Here is a 27,476-nt window from a genome sequence, read left to right on the forward strand (position 1 = left end):
CCCGCGATGAGGATTGGTGGGTGTGGTAATGTATAGTAAATGTTGGGACACTACATCGGGGAGCTTCCTAGGAAAAGGGGAAGCTTAAACACGTTTCAAGCGGGACGGAACAGATATAAAATTTGCTTAGAAACTGCTTAGAAACGAGTCCTTGAACATTGGTGAATAGTCCTTGAGAGAAGGGTCTGACCATAGTTAATAGAGGGGACTGGTTATGAAGCCCGGCAAACATTAAAGAAGCAAACAAAGATGCCAAGATTTATGTTGGAAGGTCCGCGACCGCGCACAATCTTTTGTTTTGCATTCACACACTATACATGAGTTACGTAATCAAAAACATTTCTATTGGTTAGTTCCTCGGTCAGTAGTAAACAACAATTGTGTTTTGTGCACGGTCAGGGCCCAAAAAGAGAACAAAAACATACAACAAAGAACTTTGTCGAGTTTCACAACCATTCCTCTCAATTAACTATAGTCTGACGTACGTCTGTATGAACCATGTAGTAATAGACGCTAGATGGTGCTTACGTGACGAAATAAGCCAGTGTCGGGAAAGTCCCTCGCTGACTTTTTTCGTGGTTTCACTTTCCGAAGGGAATCCCTACATTTTGTTAGTACAATTGACCTTTTTGGTGTCCCATATATTTACAAATTTGCAGGGGATTAAACTTCGCATTTTTACTAAATTTGGCGTGATAAATTACATATGGAGGGTTTTTAGGGGGGTTTATATGAAAAATTGTTGATTTTTAAGCCATTTACTCACAGATAGTGCTGACGTAACGAAATATGACAGTATTGGGAAAGTCCCTCCCGACTGTTTCCGGGGTTTCATTTTCCTAACTGAAATGCAACATTCTGTCTGTCACGCACTGTCATTAATTTTTCCTATTTTGACCGCCGTGGAGTTTGCCTCCTGCCACCTGGTTAACAAAGCTCCGAGGCAAGAAAATCTTCAAAACGGCGATAATTATCGACTATTATTCTTGTTTTATAATTAAGCACACAAGACTGAATAACTAGCGGACCAAAAAATTACTTTATTACTGACTAAAAACCGACAAATAATGGTCAGGAAGCCATTTTGTTTGTCTTCAGCTGTTCGGAGGTGAATAGAACTTTGCTTATCGCCTTCTCTTCGAGTTAACCAATCAGAACACATGAAAAGCACTATTTATTTGTGTGGTATCCCGGGGGGTACTCCCAGAAAAATTGGTTAGGGGTGTGCGGCCCGCTTCCCAAAACCTAGCCTGCGAGCAGGCTCATCTTTGAGTCACATGCGCGGGCGGAGAAGAGCAAAGCGATCCGGTGGGAGGGAGTCTGGTGAAGAGTCTGGTGAAGAGGCGTCACTTTCTCGTCTCGCGGATTCGCCGCTCGCGCTTGTGCTCCAACGTAAGCCTGCTCGCAGGCTACCCAAATCCCTTCAGACCACAATCTGTGTTTTTCCCACCCTATCTATGACCTGACCAAAAATGTGATAACCTATTTAAGAACTGAAACTTAAGTCAATACTCTGTTTCAGACCTGCCTTGCAATAGTTCCCTAATAAATTCAGACAGATGTTAAAGGCATTGTGAAGGGCTTTTGTTGATGGTGTTATCGAAAATGCTGAAAAAGTAGCGTCAATTCTCCTAAAAAGCATATCGAATTCAAGACGAGTGTGCAAAAACCATACCGTATTTAAGACCATAACTGCCAAAATCGATACTCTCTTTATGTCCAAAACGGCTAAAAAAAACCACACCCTTTTGGGGCCGCACACACCTGTATAGCCCATATAAGGGAGTACCCACCCCCACACCCTTCAGATGTGGTATATACAAACAGATGATGATAAAACGACGAAATTTAGCATGGTTGGGGAAGTCCCTCGCCGACTGATTCGTGGTTTCACTTTCCGAAGTGAAATTCTACATTCCGTAATTACGATTTTTATTGTTTGAAATACGTGTCTTGCACACATGTTTAGAAACAGATACGAATTTAACAGCAACTAGAAAATTGTTTCATTAACCAATTATTAGCTGAGAGTTTTGTGATATCCAGAATAATCAAAACTATAACAAAATTCTCGAACGTGATTGGCTATCAGCAGCCCGATTTGAGCATTAATTTGACAGTGTACGCGTCATACTTGTAATTGGACAGTACGCGTCATTTTGCCCGCGCTTTTGTGGTGCACTTTGTTGAGTAAACCGCTGTGTTTTTCAGCATTCATAACGACGTTTAATCGTTCAGCACTCAATCGATGGTTTGTTCGTTTCTCAAATTTTGTCATAGTTTTGATTAATTGGTAACAGGGCTTCGCGTCGTCCAATTCAGTTTGTAATCATACTCGTGATTAACAAATCGGACTCCCGCTTCGCGGTCGTCCGATTTTGTTTATCCCTCGTATGATTACAGACCGAATTGGACTCCACTCAGTCCTATTACCATTATTAATCAAAACTATAACAAAATTCTCAAACGGGATTGGCTATCAGCAGCCCGATTTGAGCATTAATTGGACAGTGTATACGCGTTATGCTTGTAATTGGACAGTACGCGTCATTTTGCGCGCGCTGTTGCGGTGCACTTTGTTAAGTAAACTGCTGTGTTTTTCAGCATTCATAACGACGTTTAATCGTTCAGCGCTCAATCGATGGTTTGTTTGTTTCTCGAATTTTGTCATAGTTTTGATTAATTGGTAACAGGACATCGTGTCGTCCAATTCAGTCTGTAATCGAGCGTTCTTAGGATCTGGTGCACGCTCAGTGTCAGTGTCATTATGGGCTTTAGAAGATAGCGCAACAAAGCACTTCATGCGTCGTTTCTATAAGAACCTTATGCGTGGGAAAAGTGCAAGCGAGTCTCTTCACCAGGCCATGAAGTGGATGAGAATTCACGGATATTCTGATGTCTCCGAGTGGGCACCTTTTTTTCCTGATTGGAGATGACGTGACATTTGTCTTTGAAAATGTAAGTACTGTAATTTAGATGTTTATTGTCGCTCATTTTGAAACGAGAGTATTACGTTCAATGTTATACACAATTATGTTCAACTGACGTTTTAGACTCTAGGACACTTTTAAACATTTTTTTCGCCGGACGTTGAGTCAAAGAGGAAGACGAGAGGGAGCCTGGATGGCACACTGCTGCATTGCTGCTTTAACCCACTGGCTTAAAGGAGAGATGCTTGCTCGCAGGCTTAATGAATCACAAGTAAAAAGACTCAAACTTTTTTTTGTTTTTTTGTCTTTTCTGTGTTTCAGAATATGAAGGCCTTGTTAATGAAGGAATCCCGGTAGACATCAAGCAAGCAAAGAGCTGGGAAGCCATTTGCAAATGTAAATAGGGAAGACTAAACTGTTGACAGATTTTCTTGTCATCTTGTATAACGGATGCTTGATGATCTATACGCGCATAGAACTTTTGTTTGTTTGTTTTTTGCTCTTTCAGCCGAGAAGCTAAAGAGACTCTTTGTTTCCCGAAGTTTTAAGGTGCTCTTTTCAGTACAATAAATCAGTTATTTGGCTTAATGTAAATGTAGATTTCATGCGAATAATCAAAGACGTTGAGGATATAATCATGTTTGAGAAAAGTAGGCAACACAAAATTTAAATAGATCGGCGGCCTAAAGCCCGTGTAGGCAGTTCGACTTGTCTTTTGTCAAGCTGTAGTCAAGTTTACGCGATATGAACTGTTTCGTGTGAATCAAACCTACAACATGGTTGCGACTCGAGCTCCAGCGCATTTAAGGTGTCATTAAAATTTTGAGACGATTCATTACGGTGCAACGATTTTAAATGATGGCCACCAGAGAGTTTTCAACCACAACAAAGTTAAAACAAAGAATTTTCAACTGAACTGCAAAGTCTAGACCAGTGACAAAAACAGTGTCAAGCCCCACTTCAGGAATTGAGTAAATTAATAAATATAATTTGAATTTTGAAGTTCTTTTTTTGTCTTCCTCATTTCCCACGCACGCGCTGTTTGACGCAGGAACGCGACCGCACTACTTTAGAAATTATGGGTGGAAAAGTTTCGAGCCACGCCCAGAAAACAGGATCTTAGTACCTCGTAGAAGTCCTTTTCAAATTTTCAACGAGTATCCCCGTCCCTTTCATTTGGGAGTCTCTTCCCCCCTGCACTACACCTTTTCTTAATCTCTTTGACACGGGAGGCAACATTCGCAGGAAACATTTTGAATGTAGTTCGCTTGAAGCGCGTTTCTTTTGGCCTCTTTCACACCAAAACACATGCCAACGAAAGTCAGATCATGCGAGACAAAAATATTTGACAGAATCTGGAGAAGAAATGAACCTTTTCACTGATGACAAACTTTTCCGATTTTTTCATTCAAATAAAAATTAACTGCACCGCTCAATTTGTCATGCCGAATTTAGAAAATAGGTGACGTTTCATTAGTATCGTTGCAGTCATAAAAATATGAGACCCCTAACTAACAAGTTTTACAAAGAAATGTAGGCCAGGGGGCAAGCATTGCCCCCTGACATACATTTCTTTGCAACAGGTTTTTATGAAAATTCAGCATGATAAATTGACTTATGTAGATGAGTGTTTTGTCAATTTGAAAAATGCGAAAAATTGTTGATATTGCGTGACATTGGTATAAAGCCTATTGTCACGCGACAACCGCCAATATAAAAGGCCATCACCCTCTCTTACTCAGTAAAGTTTGCGCACAGCTGGAAATGAGATTATACCCAAATGTCACGCAAGTATCATCAATATATTGTGGTGAACACAAGAAAAGGGGCAAACATATCGGACATTCATGGGAGAGAATCTTTTAGCAAAGAAAAATGCAGTTCATTTACCTCAAATCACTACTCGAATGCAAAATTTTTTTCTTTTCTTTTCAAATTTTTCTCCCAGATAAATGTAGACCCAGTTCCCTTCCTTCACCTCCCAATGGAGGTTCACTTTAGGAGGGGAGAGGTTAGGAACTGGAATATAAGCGTCAAAAACAATCGTTGAATGAGATTAAATTTCGATAAACATTTCAAAATAAAAATGAGCGATAGAAATTTTACACAACGTTTTGATGTCGTCATGACATCATTATAGAGTGACAAGAAAATAACGGTTCAACAGTGTTATATATGCAGTGAGAGGTGTGATGGTTCATTAACATATTTGTTTAAACAAACAGTTTCGCGCGGATGGAATCCGATTGTGTGTTCAGGCTAGGTTTCTTCTTTCTAATAAACAGCATTTCGAAATGCTGTTTATTAGAAAGAAGAAACCTAGCCTGAACACGCAATCGGATTCCATCTGTGCGAAACTGTTTGTTTAAACAAATATGTTAATGAACCATCACACCTCTCACCGCATATATAACACTGTTGAACCATTATTTTCTTGTCACTTGATGATGTCATGACGACATCGAAAAGTTGTGTAAAATTTCTATAGCTCATTTTTATTTTGAAAAACAATCGTGACAAGTGAAAAGACAAAGGAGGGCATTATAAATGATGTTTGGCTGGAGTCTTCAAAATTAAGTTCCGAGAGGGGGGTGCATACTTCCTTATAGGGACTATATAGGTATGTGCAGCATCAAAGGGTATGTTGAATTGTATTCTTCTAGTAAAAAAATTGAAGACACATTCAAGCAATAACCCTTAGTTGGAGAGTAGTGATTAAATTGGGAATTCTCACCACCTGTGTGCCTGATAATATCCTGAGATTGTGTAAGGAGAAATTAAATGACATTAATGTTGGTAGTCCTGGGATTATAGGACCAAAGCTAGAGGCAGGAATGACTGAAAGACCCATGTCCGACTGCTACAAATAAGTAGCTTTTGTATATATTTAGGAAAGTGAAATTACAAGTTTGGTTTGGCAAATCAGTGTACAAGTAAAATAAATTCTCTGTACATTTGTTAGTTTGATAAATGCAAGTGTTAACTGTGGTAAGTGAAAATGAGCCAATGAGCTTCTGGATTGCCAATGCATTTTTTTTTGTTGTCCTCATCATCATCAAATGAACAAGATGGTGTTAGGACACCAATACTGCCAGTTTTCTGCTCTAAAAGATGTAAAGTATGAGGATACACAAGGCAAAAACTCTTATAAGCTACTGTTTGAGCAGATCCGGTTGCCACCACCTCTTGTAAGCAACCACCTCTCCTCAGCGACTACTTTTCCAAAATGCCAAAAGTTTCTGATTCAAATCACTATCTTTGCAACCTCTTGTAAGCAACCTGACCACCTCTCTCGTAAGTGGCCACGATCACTTTTAGAGCTAAAAGTTTGAAATGTTCTTTTGTTTTTAACCTCCTGTAAGCAACCACTTGACAGATAATAGAGCAGAAACTGGATAATAAGGCGTTGTAACATTATCACATTCCTAGCTAGTACAAGAGACGGAAATTTCTCAGTGGCAGGTACAGTATTGTTTCTCCAGGTTGACTTTTGACACCAATAAAACCTTTAAAACAAGGGTTTAGTCTATGCAGTTACCATATGCTAATGAGGCAAAATTTTGACCCAATATGGTCTAAGCTCTCGTAAGCGACCAGCCTAGACATTTTGGGTGGTTGCTTATGGGAGGTTCCACTGTATGTTTCAATTTTGTAGCTTAGCATACGGCATAGTAATGATATAGTTTTAGTATTTTCCTGACAAAATCTGTAACTTAAGTCTCAAAATTCCCAGCTGGTCTCCTTCAATTTACAATGTACCTTATGCAGGAAAACAATTCCTGGTACTTTGTTTTAGTTCCAGGCAAAGGTGACCTTTCTATTCTACAGAGATAATATCTGTGACAGTTGCCCCCCCCCCCTCCCCTCTCCCCCCAACTCCTCAGTAAATTCAAAAGGGCAATTTCACTAGTTGAGTTGTTTTAGCATTGCTAAGATGATGAGTCTTAGAGAGACCACCAGTTCTTCTATGCTATATGGCGAGTCTACACGTGGGACATGAACGAATGCTACGGTGCCTCGGCCTTGTCCAAGGTGCAGTGATTTGTAATAAGTATAATCACACAGAAACCTGGAAGACAACAGCAGAAATAGTCATTTGGCACTCAGAATTAAGTTTCCAGTCACATATAACATATCAAACACAAAAGACCGTGTTTGACCACATTTCCAAACAACGAGAAGAGAGTTGAAAATACGACGTGCAGCAGAGTATTTTTGACAAAGTTTGAGGTCTTTGGAAATGTGGTCAAACACTGTCTTGAGTGTTTGACATATCTTCTCAATCAAAACTTAAACTAAGAAGTAAACGAAATAATAAAATGCTAGAATTCAATGCAAATTAAGATAAGAGATCCAAACACCATCACGGTCATGATTTCCTTTGTTAAAACTTGATGAATTATTAATGAGTTTGAGAAGCTTATTTCCATATCCCACAACAGACAGAACCAAAGTACATTTGAAATGAAAAGTTTCACCATGAACCATACTAAGCCAAATAGAATTTAGTGCTATAAAAACTACAATCGAACTTCTCTAACAGTGACAACTAAGGTGCAGAATGCAGCGTGCATGTTATGGAGCTGCCTTACTATAGTATTAGAGGTAGAGATCTATGAATTCTGGCACGTTCTTTGAGACCAATTAATTGAACTGTCCATAATGTAAAGGTGTCTAGATTAGGGTGGTGTTCATAACTGGCTGGACTGCAGTTTAGTTCTCAATTTCCATCCAGTACAGAAACTACAACTTGATCAAGTCTCCCGCTAAGTTCTTAAATTGAGATAGAGGAGAAATAAAAGAAATTACATGAAGCTTAAGAAAAATTAACTAACCTTCCAGCATCATCTGAAGTACCTACAAGACAAGGGCTCTTAGCTGTCATCACTTCAGAACACACTCTATCCAGATCTAGAGAAGTGAACAAGCATTCACTTCCTCCTAATAAACAAATCACAATATTGGCAATCAGTCTAAAAACTAAGGTGTTAATCTGCTATTTATATATAGAAGTGTACATGTGAACTGGATGAAAGAACAGTGGATTGAAAATTCATCCCTGACCCATCATTTCAGAACACACCCTATCCAGAACTAGAAGTGAACAAGCATTCACTTCCTCCAAATAAACAAATCACAATATTGGCAATCAGTCTTACTAAAAAATCAGGAGTTAATCTGCTATTTATCTAGAAGTGTACATGTGAACTGGATGAAAGAATAGCTCTGTGGATCCAAAATAATATAATTAGTCTAAAAAATAAGGAGTTAATTTGCTATTTACTAGACTAGAGAACAGGGGATCGAAAATTCATCCCACCCATGGTCCTTATCCAGACTGTGCTGAAATTTAACTCTCATAGTGCCTATTTCTGCATACATGTACAATTTTTTAGTGACAAATTACTGTGGAATGTTGCAAGGCACTGAAATTCCAGGCAGGTGGGACATGTAGCATTGTTCTAGCTTGCAAGTGTATCAGGCTGTTAGACACCTTCCCTTGGAAAGTGCTGGCATTGATCAGCTGTTAGGTTCCACTTATCTCACGATTGGAACAGATCTATGCCGGTCACTTTTAACATTCTTAAGATTTTATTTAACAAGATTTTACTCCACTGCAAATTAGAGCCAAATTATTTAGGAGTGGAACGCTAGATAAATTAGGTTTTCGATGCCACCATCGTGGATTGTAATTGGATCCACACCCCAATCCTTGACAGTTACCAAATCCAAGATGGCAGCCTAATACGAAAATGTGCACTAGCACACCCAAAATACACCTGCACTGCAGGCTAGTGGAGGCAAAAGACACTGGGCAAAAGGGAGCACAGGAACAAAATCCTTGCCATTTGTACCTGCACTCATCTCACTAAGCAGATTTTCCACTTACATCCTTTGAGCCTCCGTGGAGAACAGAGGACACATTAAACCCTTAAACCAGAGCAATGATTCATAGATAATTGCCAAGGATAGCAGATCAACCACTCACCATCAACACAGCAGCCTTGGGCACACTTTTTACCAGACTCATCTGGCCTATTATAACCATGGTTATGACCACACATCTCCAGCTGAATGCTGTCTGCAAGGCCATGAACACCAACATGTACACAGAGCTGGTGAAAAAAAAAACCCTGTCAGTCAAGAATACCGTTAGACAAACTACAAACTGTTTCATGGAATATCACTCTTCTTGTCCAGAAGAGACAGCATGGATCAATGTATTTTGTTATCCAGGCAGAAATCAGTAAATTAAACCTTTTCTTTTCCTTGTCTGTGACAATCATTATATATTTTTGAGCTTTTGTTGATACTTTTAAACAGTATTTGATTACTCCCACCCTCTATTCCCCCACCTAGGGCAGATCTTGGGGGCGGGGGGAGGGAGGGAGGGGGACAGTTTGCAGGGTTTGGTCAAACCCCTTAAATTAAAAAAAAATAGACATTATAACAAGCTGACTTGGCCTCAAAATGCTACTAATCCAGTTTCTGAGGACCACAATTTTGAAAATTTTCTGGGGGAAGATGCCCTTGGCAGCCCCCACAGGGGTATCTCGAGCCCACTTCTCTAAAATTCTGTATCCACCCCAGCTTCCCTCACTCTCCCCACTAAATATTTACTGATTTGATACTCTATGTTTCCATTGTAAAAATAAGAACCTATCACAGGTCGATATGGCTGGTGGCAAGGATGCAAGGGCCCATACCCCCTTTTCCTTGCATAATTTTGTTTTAACTTGCGGCTAACCATCTTCAAGTGGTCTGTGTGCTGTGGGTATATGGTGAGGTTTCACTGTTGCCGAAATTTTCACCCCCCTCTTTCTGAATTTTCTCAATCAGCCCCTAACAGTGATCATCAAATTTGATATTCTCAGTGTTAACCTCCCAAACAGGTTTTCCAGAAAGCTTATCTCGAAATGATCACATAGCCCGTTTACAGTTATTTTCTTTTAGTGTGCAAGAGTCAGTGCAGAATGTGAGAGACAGAGTGATCCTGTGGATAATATCTGGAGCTATTTAGTATTTTGTTAACCCTGCGATGGACTAGCATCCCATCCAGGGGGGAGAAGAAATAATCCCATTGCAAGAGTCAGTGCAGAATGCGAGAGGCAGAGCAATCCTGTGGATAATACCTGGAGCTATTTAGCATTTTGTTAACCCTGCGATGGACTAGCATCCCATCCAGGGGGGAGAAGAAATATTCCTAGTTGCTTCATGCTACAGAAACTTGAGATAAGTGCCAGCCTGATTGGCCAATTGGCCTGTAGAATTTCGTTTAGCACTTTAATATGTATTTTTATTGTCACCTTTGGCTTGACCTCATTCCACAATGAAGGAACCTGCTCATCTACTGCCATGTACTCCACAGGAATCTCCTTTATCACCAGATTGACCTCCTGTGCAAGGTCAGTGTTTGGTAGCTCCTAATTTTCAACACATACAGCTACACTTTACTGACATGATCACTAAAAACTGGAAAAACCTGTTCAAACTACTCTATGGATACCTGGACAGCAGCCCAACTTGTGTTGATTTGATGCAAGCCAAAAGGGCCAAAGCCTATGAGATAAAACAAAGAAAACTTACAGACTCTGTAAGTGAGCGCTCTTAGAGGCAATGCTGAACCTGCTTTTAGGCTATATGGACCTGGCCTTGGACAGTCTGGGCTCAATTATTGGCTGAGGTTGATCATTGTATTGTATTTGTAAAGGGGTAGGAGGAATACACCTGTGATGATATTCAATCCTGGTCAAAATCTTTGGGACACTTTGTCATTGTTCCATGAAAAGATTTACTTCACCCTGTTCCCCCCCGCCCCCCCAAACAATGTTGGGTGTCAGGAGTCAAACATATGTCATAAACCTTCCACAGTAACTTCAATGCTGTTCAGGGAGGGCGTGGGGTAAAGATCTTTGTGAGACTATTTACAAGTATGTAAATTGTTGATTACTAGCAGTTGCCACATAAAAAAGCAAGAAAAAAGGGAAGTGTCTGAACCCTTTTGGTCAGGATTGTGGCATACCATTCTGGAGCAGATACAGGATTTTAAAAGAGGGGGTTCAAGATACAGACTGCCTTTGACGGTCCTTGTAGAGGGAAGGGGGCTGGGGGCATCCTCCCCCAAACAGTTTTTAAAACTGAGGTCCTTGGAAGTGGGATTCTGGCACTCTGAGGCCGTCAAAGTGTTATACTGTCTCATGTTTTTTTTTTTAATTTAGGGGTTCAACTAAACCCCTAGAACACCCCCCTCCCCACCCCTCCTAGATCCGCCCCAACCATATTCAGGGCATATGGAAACCAGATTTAAGCACTGGACTGGACTGAAAGCCAGACAGGCTTGCTAAAGGCTAGTCAGCCTAATCTCTAACCTCTCGATCTATGTTACTTTGTCCTAGGGTCCCCTAACCTATCCCTTTCAAATGTCTGCCCCCTGCCATTTGCACAGTTGTTCCTGTAATACTCAGAGTGTTAAATATATTTTGAGTAAGCAGCATAGCCTTATTAAAAACTTATCACATCGCTCAGAGGACGGTATATCACGACAGCTGTTTTGGAATAGTAATCGACTCGAGGTCCAAAACAAACTCTGGACAACATTTTCTGAAACAGAAGGAGAAGGTTTTTCAAGATGATCTCCGCTTGAGCTACTCTGTAAGGAAGCCCAGAGTTTTTGAAGGGCCTGTAAGCTAATTTTTGATCAAAAGAACATTTGATCGGATTGAAAACGAACAAACATGCATTTGATTTCTTACCAGTGACAAGAACTGTGGGCCTTTCATCGGCCATGTTGTTGCGTTGCGTGAATTACTGGGATCTGGGAACTAGTAACGGCAATTTTCGTGTCTCTTGTCCGGGCCTTTCCCAAGATGGCGGGTCGAGGAAGGGGTAGAGGTAGAGGACGCAGTCTTTCATTTGATGTTGGAATGATAGGCTTTGGACGTGGAGAGGCTCTACCAGCTGCAATACAACAGCCTCCGCCACTTTACCCGGTAAGTGTTCAAATCAGTGCCTAGTCTTCAGAACGTGCGCCGAAGTACCTTTCAATTAAAAGCTTGTGAAGACAGTCAAGCTGAGTCAAGTTGTAAATTGTTCTTTTGATTATCAGCCCCTTGACGTCAAACCATTACCACTAAGGCAGACAGAAGCAGATGAATACATGTTGGCGCTGAAACAGGAATTAAGAGGCTGTATGCGAGAGCTGCCTTACTTTGTGAAGGCAAAAGTCAAACCAAAAGGTGAGAGTAGTAAAACGTTGCACCGTTGTACCTAGCTCTTGGAATTCGTCACGGAAGAAGAAATAAATGAATGAAGACGAAATTTAGGCGTTATGCGCTTATCATTGGCTTTCCCGGGGTTCAACCTGCGGAACAACCCGGGGGATTTGTTTTCAGAATCAAACAAAAACCCACTTAATCACTGGGGTATAGAGCATAATATTCACACCTGTCCAATTTTCCCTCCCCAACAGGCTAAGCTGAAGACAGAATACCTTCCTTTACAATAATAACAGATAAATGTATCAATTTTTTTTCGCTCTCTTCTTCTTCGAAACTGTTGGCAATTACAGACTTTCTTTTCCTTCGTATCACTTCCCATGCTTTCAAAAATGGCATGATGAAGAACAAACATGCAACAAACCCTGAAGATCTCCATCAAATGTCAAACAAATGGCAGCAAGATGTTCATCTGGGATTTTGAAAGTGATGTACTGCTGACCAATGTCAAACAAATTCCATAGGTGCATCCTGGGGGTCTGGCGCATTCGTTTAAAAAAACTAAACAATGTCTTTACCCTATGGGGCAAACTTTTTTGAAAAATGCACCCTTTTCTGGGGAGCAGGGATGGCGCAGTGGCGAGAGCACTTGCCACCCACCAATGTGGCCCAGGTTTGATTCTGGCACGGTGCTAAATATGGGCTGAGTTTGTTGTTGGTTCATGCCTTGCTCTGAGGGTTTTTCTTCAGGTTCTCCGACTCTCCAAATTCCAGTTCAACTGGGATAGAGAACCTGCATGTAAACCAGCTAAGGCAAATGTGGCTTCACTCTCTAAATGTTGTTATTTATTTATTCTGCATGGCCCTGTGGGTGTTCTGTGTGTCATTATGACTTGTGTCCTATGGTTCAACAAGAATGGACTATGAAGCAGATTTTTAATCTATTCTCAGTCCTCAATGGAGAAGGGAGGAGGGAACAATGGTTGAGAAGCAGTTCTTCACTAATACTTTGAAGTTCAAGAGTTACTACAATTATCAGTTGAGTAAGGCACAAAGGAAGTTTGGTTACGAAGTTTTGGCCTCAAAATTATGGTGTTGTCATGGGCAACTTACCTCGTTTCCGTTGGTAACAATATCAACAGCCGTTGGTCACCTGTCGCGTTGCCTACAATTTCCCGCACTTTGATGATTGACGTCAAAGGCTGACGAGTTGTCAATGGATACGGAGCCATTTGCTCGTGACAACAATGTGATTTTTACGTTAAAACTTGGTGACCAAACTTATGTCCTGCCTTACTCAACTGATAATCGTAGTATGAAAGCTACTGTTCTTCAATACCACAGTCATGGGGGGTAGTGGGTGGAGGTGCAGATATTAAATACTAATATAGCCGAGTACAGGCATGCAAATTATTTGCTTCAACTAATTTGGCCAGGAGCATTAGTAAGAAAGTGTGCAAACTCTTTCCCTGGTCAAATTCCATGAAATCTCTCTAATATCCCTGGCGATTTTCCTGCATTCTTCTGCAAATTCACCCTCTCCAAGTAATCTGGAACAGGAAGCCAGAGGGTACTGGGGGCACTGTTATTAATTTTGATGTTTTTTTTTTTACTTGGTAGATATTGAAAGATTTTCTGATAGGTACAGAGAAAAACAAACTGAAGGTTTAGAGTGGCAACCAGGTAATATAATTTATTATTACCATTTAGAGCGGTTTTCAGTTGAGTGTCGTAAGTAATTAGACAATTACTTTGGTTTTGGTTTTGGTTTTGGTTTTGGTTTTACCTCAGTTTGAGATTAGCTGAGAAATCTAATTGGTAAGTAATTGGTTTTGGTTTTGGTTTTACGACACTCAATTGACAACCGCTCTATAACATAGTTATTGTTTTTTAACTGTATATAGCTTGTGTTTGTAGCCAATATAACACACACACACTCTGATTGGCTAATTTCCCATAACGACCTCACTCTTTGTTAATAAGTAGTAATTATTAAATGTGTGTATAAACAAAATGCTACATGCTCTGAAAGTGTGATAATTATGTGGACGGGATGTCGCACTCAGCTACTTTTGCTTATGTTGTATTGCAGACTGGAGGTTATTTCCAAATGAGTTGAAGATCAAAGTGAAAAAACACAGGATCCCCTGCAATGCAAGTAAGAATGTAATGTGAAATCACTTCGGTGTAAATATCCAAAATCCTTTAGTAAACTTGGCAAAAACTGCATATGAGCCAAAAGACCCCTCAAACTGGCACTTATCTCCTGTTTCAGTAGCATGAAGTGACTAGGAGTATTTCTACTCCCCTTTGGATGGGATGCTAGGCCATCGCATGGTTAACCCCAAGCATTAAATTTGCTTGTACATGCATATAATTATAGACTTTATACACCTGGAGGAGATAGGCACTGTGAGAGTTAGATGTCTTACCCAAGAACAATGCTTTGTAAGCTTTAACTCCCATTGTGTCATCCTTAAACTTTATAATACACAGTTGACAAACATATGACAAGGTGCAAAAAAATCCAATTTTCAGGAGAGGATTAGCCCAAATGTCATGAATTCTCACTACCCTCCCCCCCCCCCCCCCCCCCCCCCGCAACCACTGCCAAATATTTCTTGCATGATTATCTAATTTTAAATTAAACTTATACAATAATAATTCCTCTGGCAAAACATTTCCCCAAAAACTCCACTTTCCCTTTGCACAAGTAAATGATACAATCTACTAGTCCTGGGCTAATGGACACAAAAATCTTGGTATTTGCAGGACCTAGAATTCCAAAACGAGGTGAAAAGATTAAATCACCTACAGGTGTTGTGGAAGCCTTGAAGCAGCTTGATGTAAGGATCAATTAAATGCAGATTGACTTATTTGTCTTGACCCAGTTTTATAGATCAAGCATTTTGGAAAGTGCAAAACTTTTCAAGTTTGACAAAAATGAAATATAATTCAACACAAGACAATGCAAGGGTATCAGACTATATCAGTGAACTGTAACAAGGTTCCCTGTCTGAAATTTGTGACAGACAATTAATTTGAAATTGTGGTGAATTGTAAGCACCTATATGTAAAATTATATTGAAAAAACTGACAGGTATGAAAAAAAGATACTAATTGAAAAAATACCAGAGAAAGATCAATCATATGTCAGTATATTTGATTCCCATACTATTAAAGAGCTAAATTTATAGGTTAGACTTTGAAGTATTCTCTGCTCTCAATGTTAGTGAGTTTACGCGGGTTAATGTTCAATGAAGCAACAAGTATACTGTATGTGTATAAAGCATCTTTTTTGAGACTCCACTTGTGATTAATTTTGATTTCTTTCCAAAAACATTTTCCCAAAACTTGTGCTGCCAAACTTAGGTTGCAGCTTGTCTGTGAGTGTGGCTTATAATCCACCACTGTTTACGGTTCACTATAATATGCACAAGGCAAAGATGTAACAGCATTTTCACATGGCTTCAGGAAATAGTTAAAAAGGAGGTTGAAGAAGATCAGGCGGAAGATAAGCAAGAGGAGGAAGTAGATGACGAGAGTGCTGAAGAGGAGGTTGAATATGACGAGGAAGAACAAGAAGAGGTACAGTGTAGAAATAAATGCATTTGTAAAGCTTTTTATAATGTGTGTGAAAAATGATCATGTGGATAAATGTAATTTAGCCAAAGTTTGAGTCGAGCCAATGCTGGCGAGTGGTCTCACAGGGTAACGATACACTATGGGGTCTTGTGCAGGGTTTCCCAGGACTAACGTGTTTTGCTTGCCAGCTGTACTGTGTGAGAACGTGCAATTTGTCTGGAGTGCCATTCGTGCTTGTAGCATACTTTCCTCCCTCACCTCCCTCCCTTTCACTGGTGATGGTAAGTATACGGGGTGGTAAGTATCTCCACTGACTCTGTCACTGTGACAGAGCCTGGTGGGTGCCTCTCTCAGGGTTGCATGGATACCTGCATGCTCTGCTTGAGGCTTTTACTGTATCTTGGCTCCACCATCCCTAAGGCACCTTTACCAAGCTCATCAGTTGGCAATGAGTTTAAACAAAATTATCATTGGTTAACTGACTGGACATTAATTAGTTTTGACTCTGATAGGAAAATGACTACCTGGTGTCTCACTTTGATGATGACGAAGATGGCTTTATGGATGATGATGATATGGACGAAGGGCCTATCTACTGACACTAACAGACAGAGTGAAATGGAAGGAAAAAAGCCAGGCCATCTAATTTGATGTGGCAGCTTATTTAGCTGATCTGTACATCCACACAGTTAGACAATGAAGGTTGGAAGTGTTGAAACTGTGGCACTACATGAGCAAAGAACCACAATATGTCTGACTAGTGTTGAGTTGCTACTGAGTTGTCAGCAGGTCAGAATGTAACAGTACTCAGCTTTTTTCTAAAGACAAACACTGACTGTTGTGTGACAAGTTGACGTGCACTTAATTCCTGTAGTTTGTTGTTGTACAGTACTTTCTGCAACACAATAACACTCACTAGTGACACACCGTGTTGGTGTTATGGTACCGTTATGGGTTCAACTAAGAACAATGGATAATGAGAAGACAGCTTGGATATACTTAGAAATGCAAAGGCAATGCTAGTACTTGACAATGCAAGATGCAACCAGACAGTGGGGGTGAAAAACATTTCAAACTGTATTTAATAAATTCTTGCTTATAGCCTTGTATTGTGCATGTTTCTGATAGTTAGTATTAACTGATGATAAGTCGAACTTCTCTGTGCTGATACCTTCATGATACAGACACAGGTCTTTACGCGGACATGTAAATTACAGACTCTCAGGTCACTGGATCTATGAGAAACCATACTTTGTGCAATCTCTACTCGTACACAACTCTATAATACAGACATCCCCATAATAGAGACACCCAGGTTTGCCCCTGCCTTTGTAACTTGTCTGTATTAAAGAGGCTTCACTGACTGTATTACAAACAAGGAAGCAATACTTAATGATTATAAAATTAGAAGAGCTGTAGCCAGGACAAAGCATATAAAAATTATTTTAATTATAAAAACATTCACCTACTATATAAAGTTATAACTTTTGATGAACTTTTAGCTGTCAAACTACAGCCTTCAATGGACAGTTTGTATTTTTCCATTTTTGATTAATATATTCTTTTTATAGTTGCACCTATTTTTGTATATATTCCGTGGTCCGTCGGACGAAAACTGCCAAAAATACCCTTGACTCTGATTTCCCGTGAATCGTATAAATAAGAATTTTATTCGATCTGAAATAAACACAACAAATGATACACTTAAACAATAGCAACTAACCAAAAATAAAGGGCCTTAATACATCGTATAAACCAAGAAATGCGAACAGATTTCACTGAGTAAACCACGCGGTATTACACAATAATATTGTTAATCACATGCGGTCGATTACCGAAATTACACTACCAGAAATCAAAGGAAACAACTAAAAGAAACAAAGCCTTAGAAAACGGAAAAAAACCAACTTACATGTAAACTGATTCACTTCGTGACGGGATTCCAGAGTCCAATTAGACTGCAAAAAACCTTTAAAACTGGAAGCTATCCTTTCCGATACGTGTAAAACTACTGAAAATGATTCCTACATCAAGCTGCTCAAATTGCAATGTCAATCAATGTAATCATGTTTGATAGAAAGTGTAATATTAAACTATTAAAATCAACAAAACGTCACGCAAAATGTCATGCAAAACACTGTTCTTCATTGAAACATTCCGAGGTATCACTTTTTCTGTTTTATCCATTGAAGGTTTTAGTCTGACAGCCAGAAGCTCAAACATTTTATAACTTTATATACATGTAACCAGTGGACATTTTTATAAATTTCTAGGAAATACTTTCATGTAGTTTGCAACTGGATAGTTTTATTGCAAAAAAGACAGCAACAAAACAAAACAAACAAACAAACAAAAAACACTAAACAAGACATGCTTAATATTGACTCATATATTACCAGAAGTCAGAGGTATTACCAATGCCTTAATTTCAGTATGATTTTCTAGGTTATCTCCAGTTAAGGCATGTAAGAGTTCAAAGCCTTGGCAAAACATAACTGCTGGTCTATTGGAGTATACTCTATAGCCTTGTCAATGATGTAAAGAGTATCAATCTCCAAGTTGGTTGTCAATCCATTATTTCCACTCCACCATGTTCCAATTTGTGTTTGTCCACTTAGTCCTTGATAAGAATTCTTAGAGTTGTCTGCAGTGTTCAGTTTGCCATCTATGAATATTTTCCTAGTATAGGGGCAAAAATAAAAAGAGATTAAATATTATTAATTGGTGAGAGAGGAAGTGATGCCAAAAAATGCCATAAACAAATTGAAGTAAAATAATAATGCACTGATTGTACTTCTGTAGGTGAAGGTAGGTAGGTAAAGTCTGTATATAAGCCAAGTGGCTCATCAGGCCAGAACTTATCCCAGTTTCTGTAGCATGAAGTGACTAGGAGTATTTCTACTCCCCCCTAGATGGGATACTAGTCCATCACAGGGTCACCCCCCAGCGTTAAGTCCGCTGTTACCCATTTGTACACCTGGGAGGACAGAGGCACTGTGAGAGTAAAAGGTATCTTTCCTAAGGACACAACGCAATGTCCCTGGCCAGGGCTCGAACCTGGACTGCTTGATCTAGAGATGGGCACACTAACCATGAGGCCACTGCACCTCCCAACTGTAGACTGATGTAAAAAATGTTTATTTATTTCCTTTCAGTGTGTGATAATCTGATGCACTTACCGCATTTTGTTGCTTTTCTTCCAAGTCCATGTAACTTGGTACCATTTATCATAATCTAATGTTTTCCCCCCTTGAATGTCACTTGAGTAGTATCCATAAAGTATGTTCTAGAGAAAAAAAAGAAACACGATTTAAGTTAAAAAAATGGTAAGAAGAGAGTGCTTTTTGATGATATTAATTCACAGAGATGGTAATAAACCCCAGCATGTGTTCTTAAGCACTAAAAATGCTTCTGAGTTTAAGATATGGCAATATTTAAGGAGGGTAATCTTCAGTTCTGTAAGACAAGTTAATTGGAGAAAGGTATACGTTCTCTAACATTTGACAACTTACAACTTGCTCGAAGGAATATAACTTCATACAAATTGTCATGCCATCACCAAGTAGCAACTAATGTTTGCAGAACAACAACAGTTAAAGTTGGATTGTGTTTAAGCAAAAGACCAGTTAAACCACATTTTAATGTGATTGAAAATAATCACACAATTATTGTGACTTTGTTGTTCCAGAAAATTTCCAAACCCCTCCTACTGAGGTTTTTTTGGTTTGAAGCCCCCCCCCCCCCCCCAGGCCTCCTCCATCCCCCTGGGGATTCCAGTTTGGGATCATACTTTCCTTTATACATTTTGGTTCTTGAGACCCCTCCCCCTTGGAATTTCCAATAACCCTCCTTCGTGTGGGCTGGAGTGGGGGTGGGGATGGGGGTGGAGTATGACTATCTGAAACTACACATTCCAGTGGAAGCAAGGGAATTTGGAGATATGCAATACATACTTACACATGACTGGAGTGTTTTTTTTTGACCTGGGATTCAGTCATGTTCTGTGATCACAAATGATTCTAGATCTTGTGGAAAGTAGGATGTGATTTTAAAAACTGTAAGAAAATTTTACAAATTATGTACATGTAGCCTGCATAAAGGCATTTCCCAAAAAGCACGCCAAGGGAACAAAACTGCAAATGAGTGCAAAAAATAAGGAAATTATGCAAATCCTTGTGCTGATAAGGTGATACCTTGTTTTTCATTCCGAGATGAAATCCTTGATTGGTTGCTGGTATTCCATCACCCAAAACAGGATTCTCTTTCCCAATGCCTAATATACCATCATCATGAAACTTTACCAAGGTCATAACAGACCATTCATCGCCACTCCAAAACCCCGCTGGAATGCCCTGGAAATTTATGTATTCCTGCTGTTTTAGCTGGACAGCCTGGCCCATTATGCCTTGAATGTATTGGGTGATGTTCTGTCCTCCTGCGTCTTTGTACTCTAAAACAATAATATGAAAATTTATTGTGAATTCTGAAAGATTTTTCTGTTTTTCAGATATATTTACTGATTTTTTTCTATTTCACTAATTTTGAATATTAATATATAAGTAATTAAGGACTAGATACTGTCCAATTTGGCAGTGGAAGGAGGTTTTACAAGAAACTGTCCAAATTTATTTGGGCGTACTTCCAAATTACCATAGCGCATAATATTGATTTTGCCTGTTGGAAGAAGTCGTTTTTGCTTGTGATTACCAGGGTCGTCACAAAGTTTTCAAGTTAGTGGCTTTATTTGTTGGAGTAGGTGGCTGATTTTACAATCCTTGCTAAAGAATTAGAAGAATAACCCAGCTAAGATCATAAAGTAGATGTAGCTGGCTGCTTTTGACAACTCTGGACTATGTACCTAGTGCTTAAGTCCCAGACTGAGTATTTGGAGTTATACATGTACGTGCAACTGCCTGGCTAAAATATTTTTTATTTAATGATTACCTGTTGTCATGTTCGTCAGGTTCATGTTGGGACTGAAATTAACAAGCAGATCCCCATTGAACTGAAGTAAAATGCCAAAAGTTGAACTTTGAAAGGCTTCATGATTCATCCTTGGCACATTAAGTTCACTGCATAAACTATCCTGGTATGCCAGCTGCTGCCAACCTAATTTGGTACACACCTAAATGTGTTTCAATCAAAGCAATAGATGTTTATTGGATATTTTAAGGAGCTAAGGTTCAGAAATCTGGGGAGAAACAGTATACTAGGTTCCTGTGTGATTATAAGATTACATGCAAATTGGTTTAAATCACCTAACTTGGTTAGAATTTTTTTTTGGAGGAATCTTGTGTGGCTGCAAGTGATTCAAGGTTAATTCGCATTAATTTTATGGTTTTGGCAACTGCAATTTTCTTTTTTGTTCTTATATTTATCCTCTCCATCATCTTTCCAATATTAGTTCTGCTTTATCCTTCCTCCCTTGGCATATTTCAGCTGCAGTAATTTTATTTCTAACAGGCTAAACAGCATCTCAGTAGGAAGTGGGAAGTGGTGGGTGGGGTGGGGGATACAGGGAGACTAGGGGTACTCTCATAATTATAAGCTGTTATATATGTATAGCTATGTGTATAGTCTCAAAGGGTAACATTGTTTCCACCCACTAGTTGGTCTGTCCTCTTACTGTTTAGAAGTAAATAAAAGTTTTAAATTGAACACTTGAGGAGTGTTACCTGAAGGTATCCTGAGATGAATCGAACTGAGCCATAATCACTGCTATTCTTGCATCTGAAAACAGACATTAGAAGTTGCTCAAATTACATCATTCTGTTCATGAAGTACCATGATCCTACCTGAGTAAAGGAAAGACTTTCAATCTTTTTCATTCTGACTAATACCACTAAATTAATTCTCATGGTAGGTCGTACTGTACAGCTGTAATCTTATGTGATCTCCTTTCAAGGTGATGAAGTTGTCAGGAATCAAGAGGTGTTATGAACTGCATTATTTTGAGAAAAAAAAATCATATCTATTAGGAAAAAGTGCATTCCCCTAAATAGTAATCATGTGGTAAACCTTTTAAGTGTGGTAGAAACTACAAATCTTTGGTAGCTCAGTGATTGCGTTTCTGACCAGTATAGTTAATTTGATGGTTATAGGTTTGACTCATATTAATGATTGAAAAATTTAAAGATTAAATAATGGTATTAATAATTTGTGCTTAAATCTTTCTACACATGGTTATTTACTTATTCCCTTTGACTGCCAGCGGCACATATACGCACACTGAGTAGATACTTAAGAACGGCATCTTTTTGTGAAAATTTGGCAGTCAAAGGGTTAAAGTGCTACTATGATGAAATTCTTGATATCCATGTTTTTACATTTTCACACACAATAGGTCTTTCCTAGATATCTTGGCAAATTTCAGTCTATTATGAACATTAGAACTCACGGTTTTTGGACCTTTATTTCCGAGAAATTATGGCCACCATTAATTTTCCTTGTTCCAAGTCTTGGTTGCGAATTTGAGAAAATGATGTCATTTTCTCAAAAATACTGCACAGGTTGAAATTATGATAACAATTAATGTGGAAAATTGCACAAATACATGAGCCAAAGTTTTGGTTATTCTTTATGCGAATTGCTGTACTAATTGTTATAATTTCAACCTGTGCAGTATTTTTGAGAAAATGACGTCATTTTCTCAAATTCTCAACCATGACTTGGAACAAGGAAAATTAATGGCAGCTGTAAATTCTCAGAAATAAAGGTCCAAAAAACTTGAGTTCTAATGTTCGCAATAGATTGAAATTTGCCAAGATATCTACAGTAGGAAAGACCTATTGTGTACGAAAATGTAAAAAATTGGGTTTCGAGAATTTGATCATATGCATAGTGGCACTTTAATAGAAAACTGGTTCTACCTTAAAATGGTCTGGTTTAGGGTGTTAAATAAGGGGCCAGCAGGGCCTTGGGCTCCATGATCTCCTTTAGTTCCATTTACACCAGGAGGGCCCTGAATGCCATTAGTTCCGTTCTATTTAAGGAGCAAAATATTGTTAAGTTTTACTTAGAGACATCACATTTATGTCACTGGCAGTAGTATGTTACAAGAGATTGTGTTTTACTACGTACTTCAAATCAATGCAAATAAATGGTCAAACAATCATAATTATCGCTGTTTAAATTGAATTTCATCAATTCATATTTGAAAATAGCTTTTCTGTGGCCGGCACCTCTCTGTGCACTCAGCCTGAAAGATGTCGTGCCAAAAAAACCTAATAATTGGGGGTTAGGCATAATTATTGCCTACTTATTATTTAATAAATGTAAACTGGGAGCTTCAAATGTAACACAGTTGTAACCTGTCTAAATTGTTCAGTACATTATGGTCTTGAGATAAGGCAGTATAACTACCTTAACTCAAGAGTATAATAGCTGGCAAACTGTTTAGTTGAGCAGCTGAACAAAAATTGAGGCTATAAAGCTTGTGTTGGATCAGCAACTCAACATGCCTTATAGAATGATGAGTGCAGCATTAATATAAAATGTAGTAGTGTACTTTTTATGAGATTTATTCAGACTGAACTTTGCTCTCACCTTCCCCGCAGGTCCTTGATTGCCTGGTTCACCTTTCTAAATAGCAAAATTTTGTAATTAATATATCTTAATAAATCATTTGATAAATATCCATGATAACTGATATACACTGATACTTTGTTATTGTGCAGGTCCAGAAAATATCCATACTCCCCCCACAGAAGGGATTGGAATTTCCTGGGGGGGTGGGGGGTGGGGGGTTCTGTAAAACCAAAACATTTAAAGAAATGTGTTAATTGCAATTTCCAGAGGGGTAGAAAAAAATCCCTCCTGTGGGTTAGGTATGGAAATTTTCTGGAACTACACATTAATAGATTATAACCACTTTCACTTTCTTGACCCTAAAAAAGTTGATAAATGTACAGAGGTCCACCATCAAACACAAAAATGTGTCAAATATTCTTGACTAACATTTTCTCCCCAAAGTGCAAAAACTTGGCCAAAATAAGTGTGGTTTTAGAAAAACTGAAACAGCTACATTGCTGCAGTACACATATAGAAATCAACATGGAGATCTAAAGCAATTCACTTCTCCTTTTGTTCCATTTAGTCCTTGGATCCCTTTTTCTCCTTTCTGCCCAGGAGTTCCAGTAAGATTGACTGTGCCATTCTGCGTAGAGGCAAGAAAACATATTGTAAAACAATTTTGGCCAACTCCAAGTTGCAGTTAAGTTTCCTTTGCAGCCACTTGAGTCAAAGTCACCCAAAGCTTCCCTGATCCCCACCTGACTGCTTCAAACTTATGACATACATTCCTTTCTTGAAATAAACCAATCAGTCGAGGCATTGCCATCTCACTGAGGAGATTCACATCCAAAATGTCTACCAACCAATGGATGGTCAGGGTTTTTCTGGGGGAGAAAACGTCTCGACAGCATTAGCTACACAGGAGCTGTGTATACAACAACTAGGTGCTGATTGATCCAAGTAAAAAATAATGGCAAACATAATGGGAAAGGAATTTACATATCTCAGTGTGAAGCAGCCACACATGTGCACAGGTGTGAGTGAGTGTGTGTTTGTGGGAGCTTTATGTGACTTCAGTCTGGGCAGCTGCGAAGAAGACTATAAAGTTGTTGTTTGCCTTTAATTCAAAGACTGAAGCCGGCTTGCAGCAAAACATTTAAATGTGAAAATAAGCTGTAGTATACTTACCATAGATACCACCTGTCCTGGTGGGCCAATTTCTCCCTTTTCTCCTTTGCTTCCAATCTTGAGCAGATGGAAGGAAAAAAAACCACACATTTAATGAATATTTTATAAGTTGAACCTTGCAGTATTTATTTGTATGATAGACAGACAGAAATACTGATAGACACTCAGACAAAGACAGACAGACACCTGCAGAGGCGGCACTGCCAATCGACTATTGACCCATAGTTTAATCACCCTAATCTCCCAGAGGCGTGGCCAGAGAAGCACTCCCTTCTTCCTTCTGTCCATGCCTTTATGGGGATTAGCGGGAAGAAAAGGTCTCACATCTCAGACTAATTGACTCACTGATCCTGACTGACTACCTTTGGGAGCTCAGTCAAAAATTCATATCAATAAATTATTGGTATCAAAATAACTTAATAACGTAACGTAATGCCAGAATTTCATTTCAAAGATTTGTTTTACTTACTGCTCCTTGAATTCCTTGGTCCCCTTTCTTAAAATACAAAAAATACAGAACATTAGATATAATCTGATTACTGTAATAATCAAAAATTATAACTTTCGTTTACAAATGAAAACCATAAACTGAAAATTAATACCTCTCCCTTTGCACTAGCAGAGACGTTCTACAAAAAACAATAAAACAAAAAATTGGTCTGAGTCACAGTTCAATATATTATTTTTCACAGATATTTATGCACACAGAAAACCAGATGGGTTTTTTCTCAATATATTTTCAATTGTGCGATTGTTTGTAATGTGCAGTTCCAGAAAATATCCATACTCCCCCCACAGAATGATTGAAATTTCCAGGGGGGTGGGGGGGGGGGTGTGAAAGAGCAAAAAAGTTAAAGAAATGTATGAAGTTTAATTGGAATTTCCAGATTCAGAGATTCCAAATTTCTTCTGTGAAGGAAGAATGGATATTTTCTGGAACTACACAATAGGTCTAATTCTCACCAAGACATTTCCTCCAATGAACACTTGTTTTCCCTGACCAGGTTCAAAAACAATGTCACCATCTTCACCAGCCTTTAAGACCAGGTTTCCCTCTTTGGTAACTATTTTTGGAGGATTCCTATTAAAATGGTGATTAAATGTTTACTAAATTTTGTAACATGTCCTAAAGTTTTGCATTGTAAAGACATAGCTCTGTTTGATTAACTTTTTAAATTATCAAAAGCAATAAATCCTTGCATTACACTGGAAGCTGAAGTTTACTACCTCAGAGGGTTGAATTTTTTTGTTCCATTATTACAATGCACATCTTTCATATTTCTATCTTTTTTCCCTAGGAAATAACATGTTGAATATGCAACAAGCACACCAAAAAGTATTGAGCCTAATTAAAATGATTAGGGCCCAACTCTGTTTTGATATTTATTGGGTATATTTTAAATAAAAATCCTTAAAACAAACTTTTGGTCCCTGAGGGCAACCCTAACTTGCGATAGTTTTCAAAATATAAAAATTATGTAGCTGACACTGACACTGGATCCTTTATTTTGGGTAAAAACAAAAAAAAAATCACAGGAGCGAGAAAAGCCGACAGGGGAAGCAAAACAAAACTGCTCCCCGCACCCCCTTAGCTCAAGGTCTGGATCCGCCACTGTCATGCAAATAATAGAATTTAGTTTAGTCATCAATATTAAAATTATCTGTAAAAACCTGGATATAATTTATGTAGAACAAGCTGGACCCTGTGCAGGGGGGCCTGGAGGGAGTAGACGCTCCCTTTTGGAGAAATAAGGGGAGGAAGCTCTCACCAAAAGGGTTGTCGTTACAAAATAATTTCCTGCTGGCGCTGTTCTCATTCTACGGTTGAAATATATTTTCCTCCCCAAGAAAACCATAATTTCGGCGACTAAAATATGTTTTGACCAAAAACTTAAATTTATTTGGTGCAAGCGTGTTGACTCTGGTTGACCCTTGGCCTTGCAAATACCGCAGGCCATAAATAATTCGATTTTCGCTTCTTTCGACCTGACCAATACGGAAATACACACACACAAAAAATGAGAAATTCATAAACAATTTGAACAATTAAAGTCGAATCATGAAGGTGTTGTTGGATAGCTTTTGTACTAGCCTCTTGAGAAAGTGTAAATCATCCATATGATTATTATAAATTTGTGTTTGCGCGCGTCCAGTGGGGTGAAACATACATCCGTGAAGATCAAGTGTACTACGAATGTGAACTGTTCTTAACAGGTTAGGTGGTACTGAGATAATAGTAGCTAATAGTAACGATTTTTAGTAAGTTTACTTGAGGTCACAAAGCTTAAATATTACATGAAGATACAGTTTCACGCCTTAAGGCAAAATGTGAACGCAGATAATTATCTTACTCGATCTTTCTGTCTGTCGCGAAGACGATTTTAAAAAGTGATTCAAAGATGTCTGGTTGTCAGTTATAGCTCACCTGGTGTTATCGGCAAAGCAACAGAGTAACACGCTGAGAAACGCGTGAAAAAGAAGTCTACAAGCCATAATTTTTGATGGTGTTCACTTGAGAAAGATACCGCGCGCGCTTGCAAGAGTGCAGAGGCGTTAAGGGGGCGTTCCCATTTTCGGGACATGAAACCGGAAGATTGCAATTGACCTCTCACCAGATTAAGCTTCGCTCAAGTTTCACTTTAATCCTCTTTAGTGTTTTTTCCTTGCTGGGTTTCAACCACAATACCGGACAAACGTATTTGGAGCACTTGACCTGGATCGTATCCCCTGGCCCCTAATCAATGTTGGAAAATGTCGCCTCTTTTTTTTGAACAAAAAAGGGGAAAAAATAACGGATTTTCAACATTGTAGGTCGGGGAAAGGGAAGAACTTGTTTGGCGTTTCAACATTTTTGTCCGAGATTGCAGGTTTCTTGAATTGTACAGCTCACTTTCTCTCAAGTTTGTATGAATTTTGGTCGGCCATATCCAAAAGTGCGGGAATGAGATATAGAAACGAAAACCCGAAAGTCTGCAAATGTCAAATTGAAAGGGTGGGAAATCGAGCCTGTCTCCACGCGAACCCGAGCTCATGAAATATAAGCTTG

General features: G+C 38.9%; 3 protein-coding genes across 3 annotated transcripts; 1 reads left to right on the forward strand and 2 right to left on the reverse strand.

Annotated features, from left to right (window-relative positions):
- Positions 1 to 5,782: 5,782 nt before the first annotated feature.
- On the reverse strand, positions 5,783 to 11,758 carry LOC110043327 (pyroglutamyl-peptidase 1-like). The gene is made up of 6 exons (XM_020748775.2): positions 11,684 to 11,758; positions 10,438 to 10,490; positions 10,238 to 10,354; positions 8,920 to 9,046; positions 7,766 to 7,871; positions 5,783 to 6,999 (listed from the first exon to the last, which is right to left on the reverse strand). Exons 1-6 carry the CDS (start codon positions 11,715 to 11,717, stop codon positions 6,837 to 6,839), a joined length of 600 nt encoding a protein of 199 aa, XP_020604434.1. The 5' UTR covers positions 11,718 to 11,758; the 3' UTR covers positions 5,783 to 6,836.
- Positions 11,756 to 16,837, forward strand: LOC110043326 (DNA-directed RNA polymerase III subunit RPC7-like). The gene is made up of 7 exons (XM_020748774.2): positions 11,756 to 11,920; positions 12,037 to 12,166; positions 13,766 to 13,828; positions 14,238 to 14,303; positions 14,918 to 14,991; positions 15,620 to 15,733; positions 16,243 to 16,837. Exons 1-7 carry the CDS (start codon positions 11,798 to 11,800, stop codon positions 16,327 to 16,329), a joined length of 657 nt encoding a protein of 218 aa, XP_020604433.2. The 5' UTR covers positions 11,756 to 11,797; the 3' UTR covers positions 16,330 to 16,837.
- LOC110043324 (uncharacterized) lies at positions 16,784 to 27,038 on the reverse strand. Its single transcript, XM_089295452.1, has 13 exons — positions 26,856 to 27,038; positions 25,394 to 25,511; positions 25,033 to 25,059; positions 24,900 to 24,926; positions 24,431 to 24,487; positions 23,805 to 23,885; positions 23,276 to 23,311; positions 22,600 to 22,712; positions 21,406 to 21,460; positions 20,675 to 20,855; positions 19,924 to 20,180; positions 18,910 to 19,016; positions 16,784 to 18,409 (listed from the first exon to the last, which is right to left on the reverse strand). Exons 1-13 carry the CDS (start codon positions 26,921 to 26,923, stop codon positions 18,187 to 18,189), a joined length of 1,350 nt encoding a protein of 449 aa, XP_089151578.1. The 5' UTR covers positions 26,924 to 27,038; the 3' UTR covers positions 16,784 to 18,186.
- Positions 27,039 to 27,476: the final 438 nt, after the last annotated feature.

Source organism: Orbicella faveolata, unplaced genomic scaffold, assembly GCF_042242905.1.
Source record: "Orbicella faveolata isolate gen_17 unplaced genomic scaffold, um_ofav_v1 contig_26, whole genome shotgun sequence".
Classification (NCBI taxonomy): Eukaryota; Metazoa; Cnidaria; class Anthozoa; order Scleractinia; family Merulinidae; genus Orbicella; species Orbicella faveolata.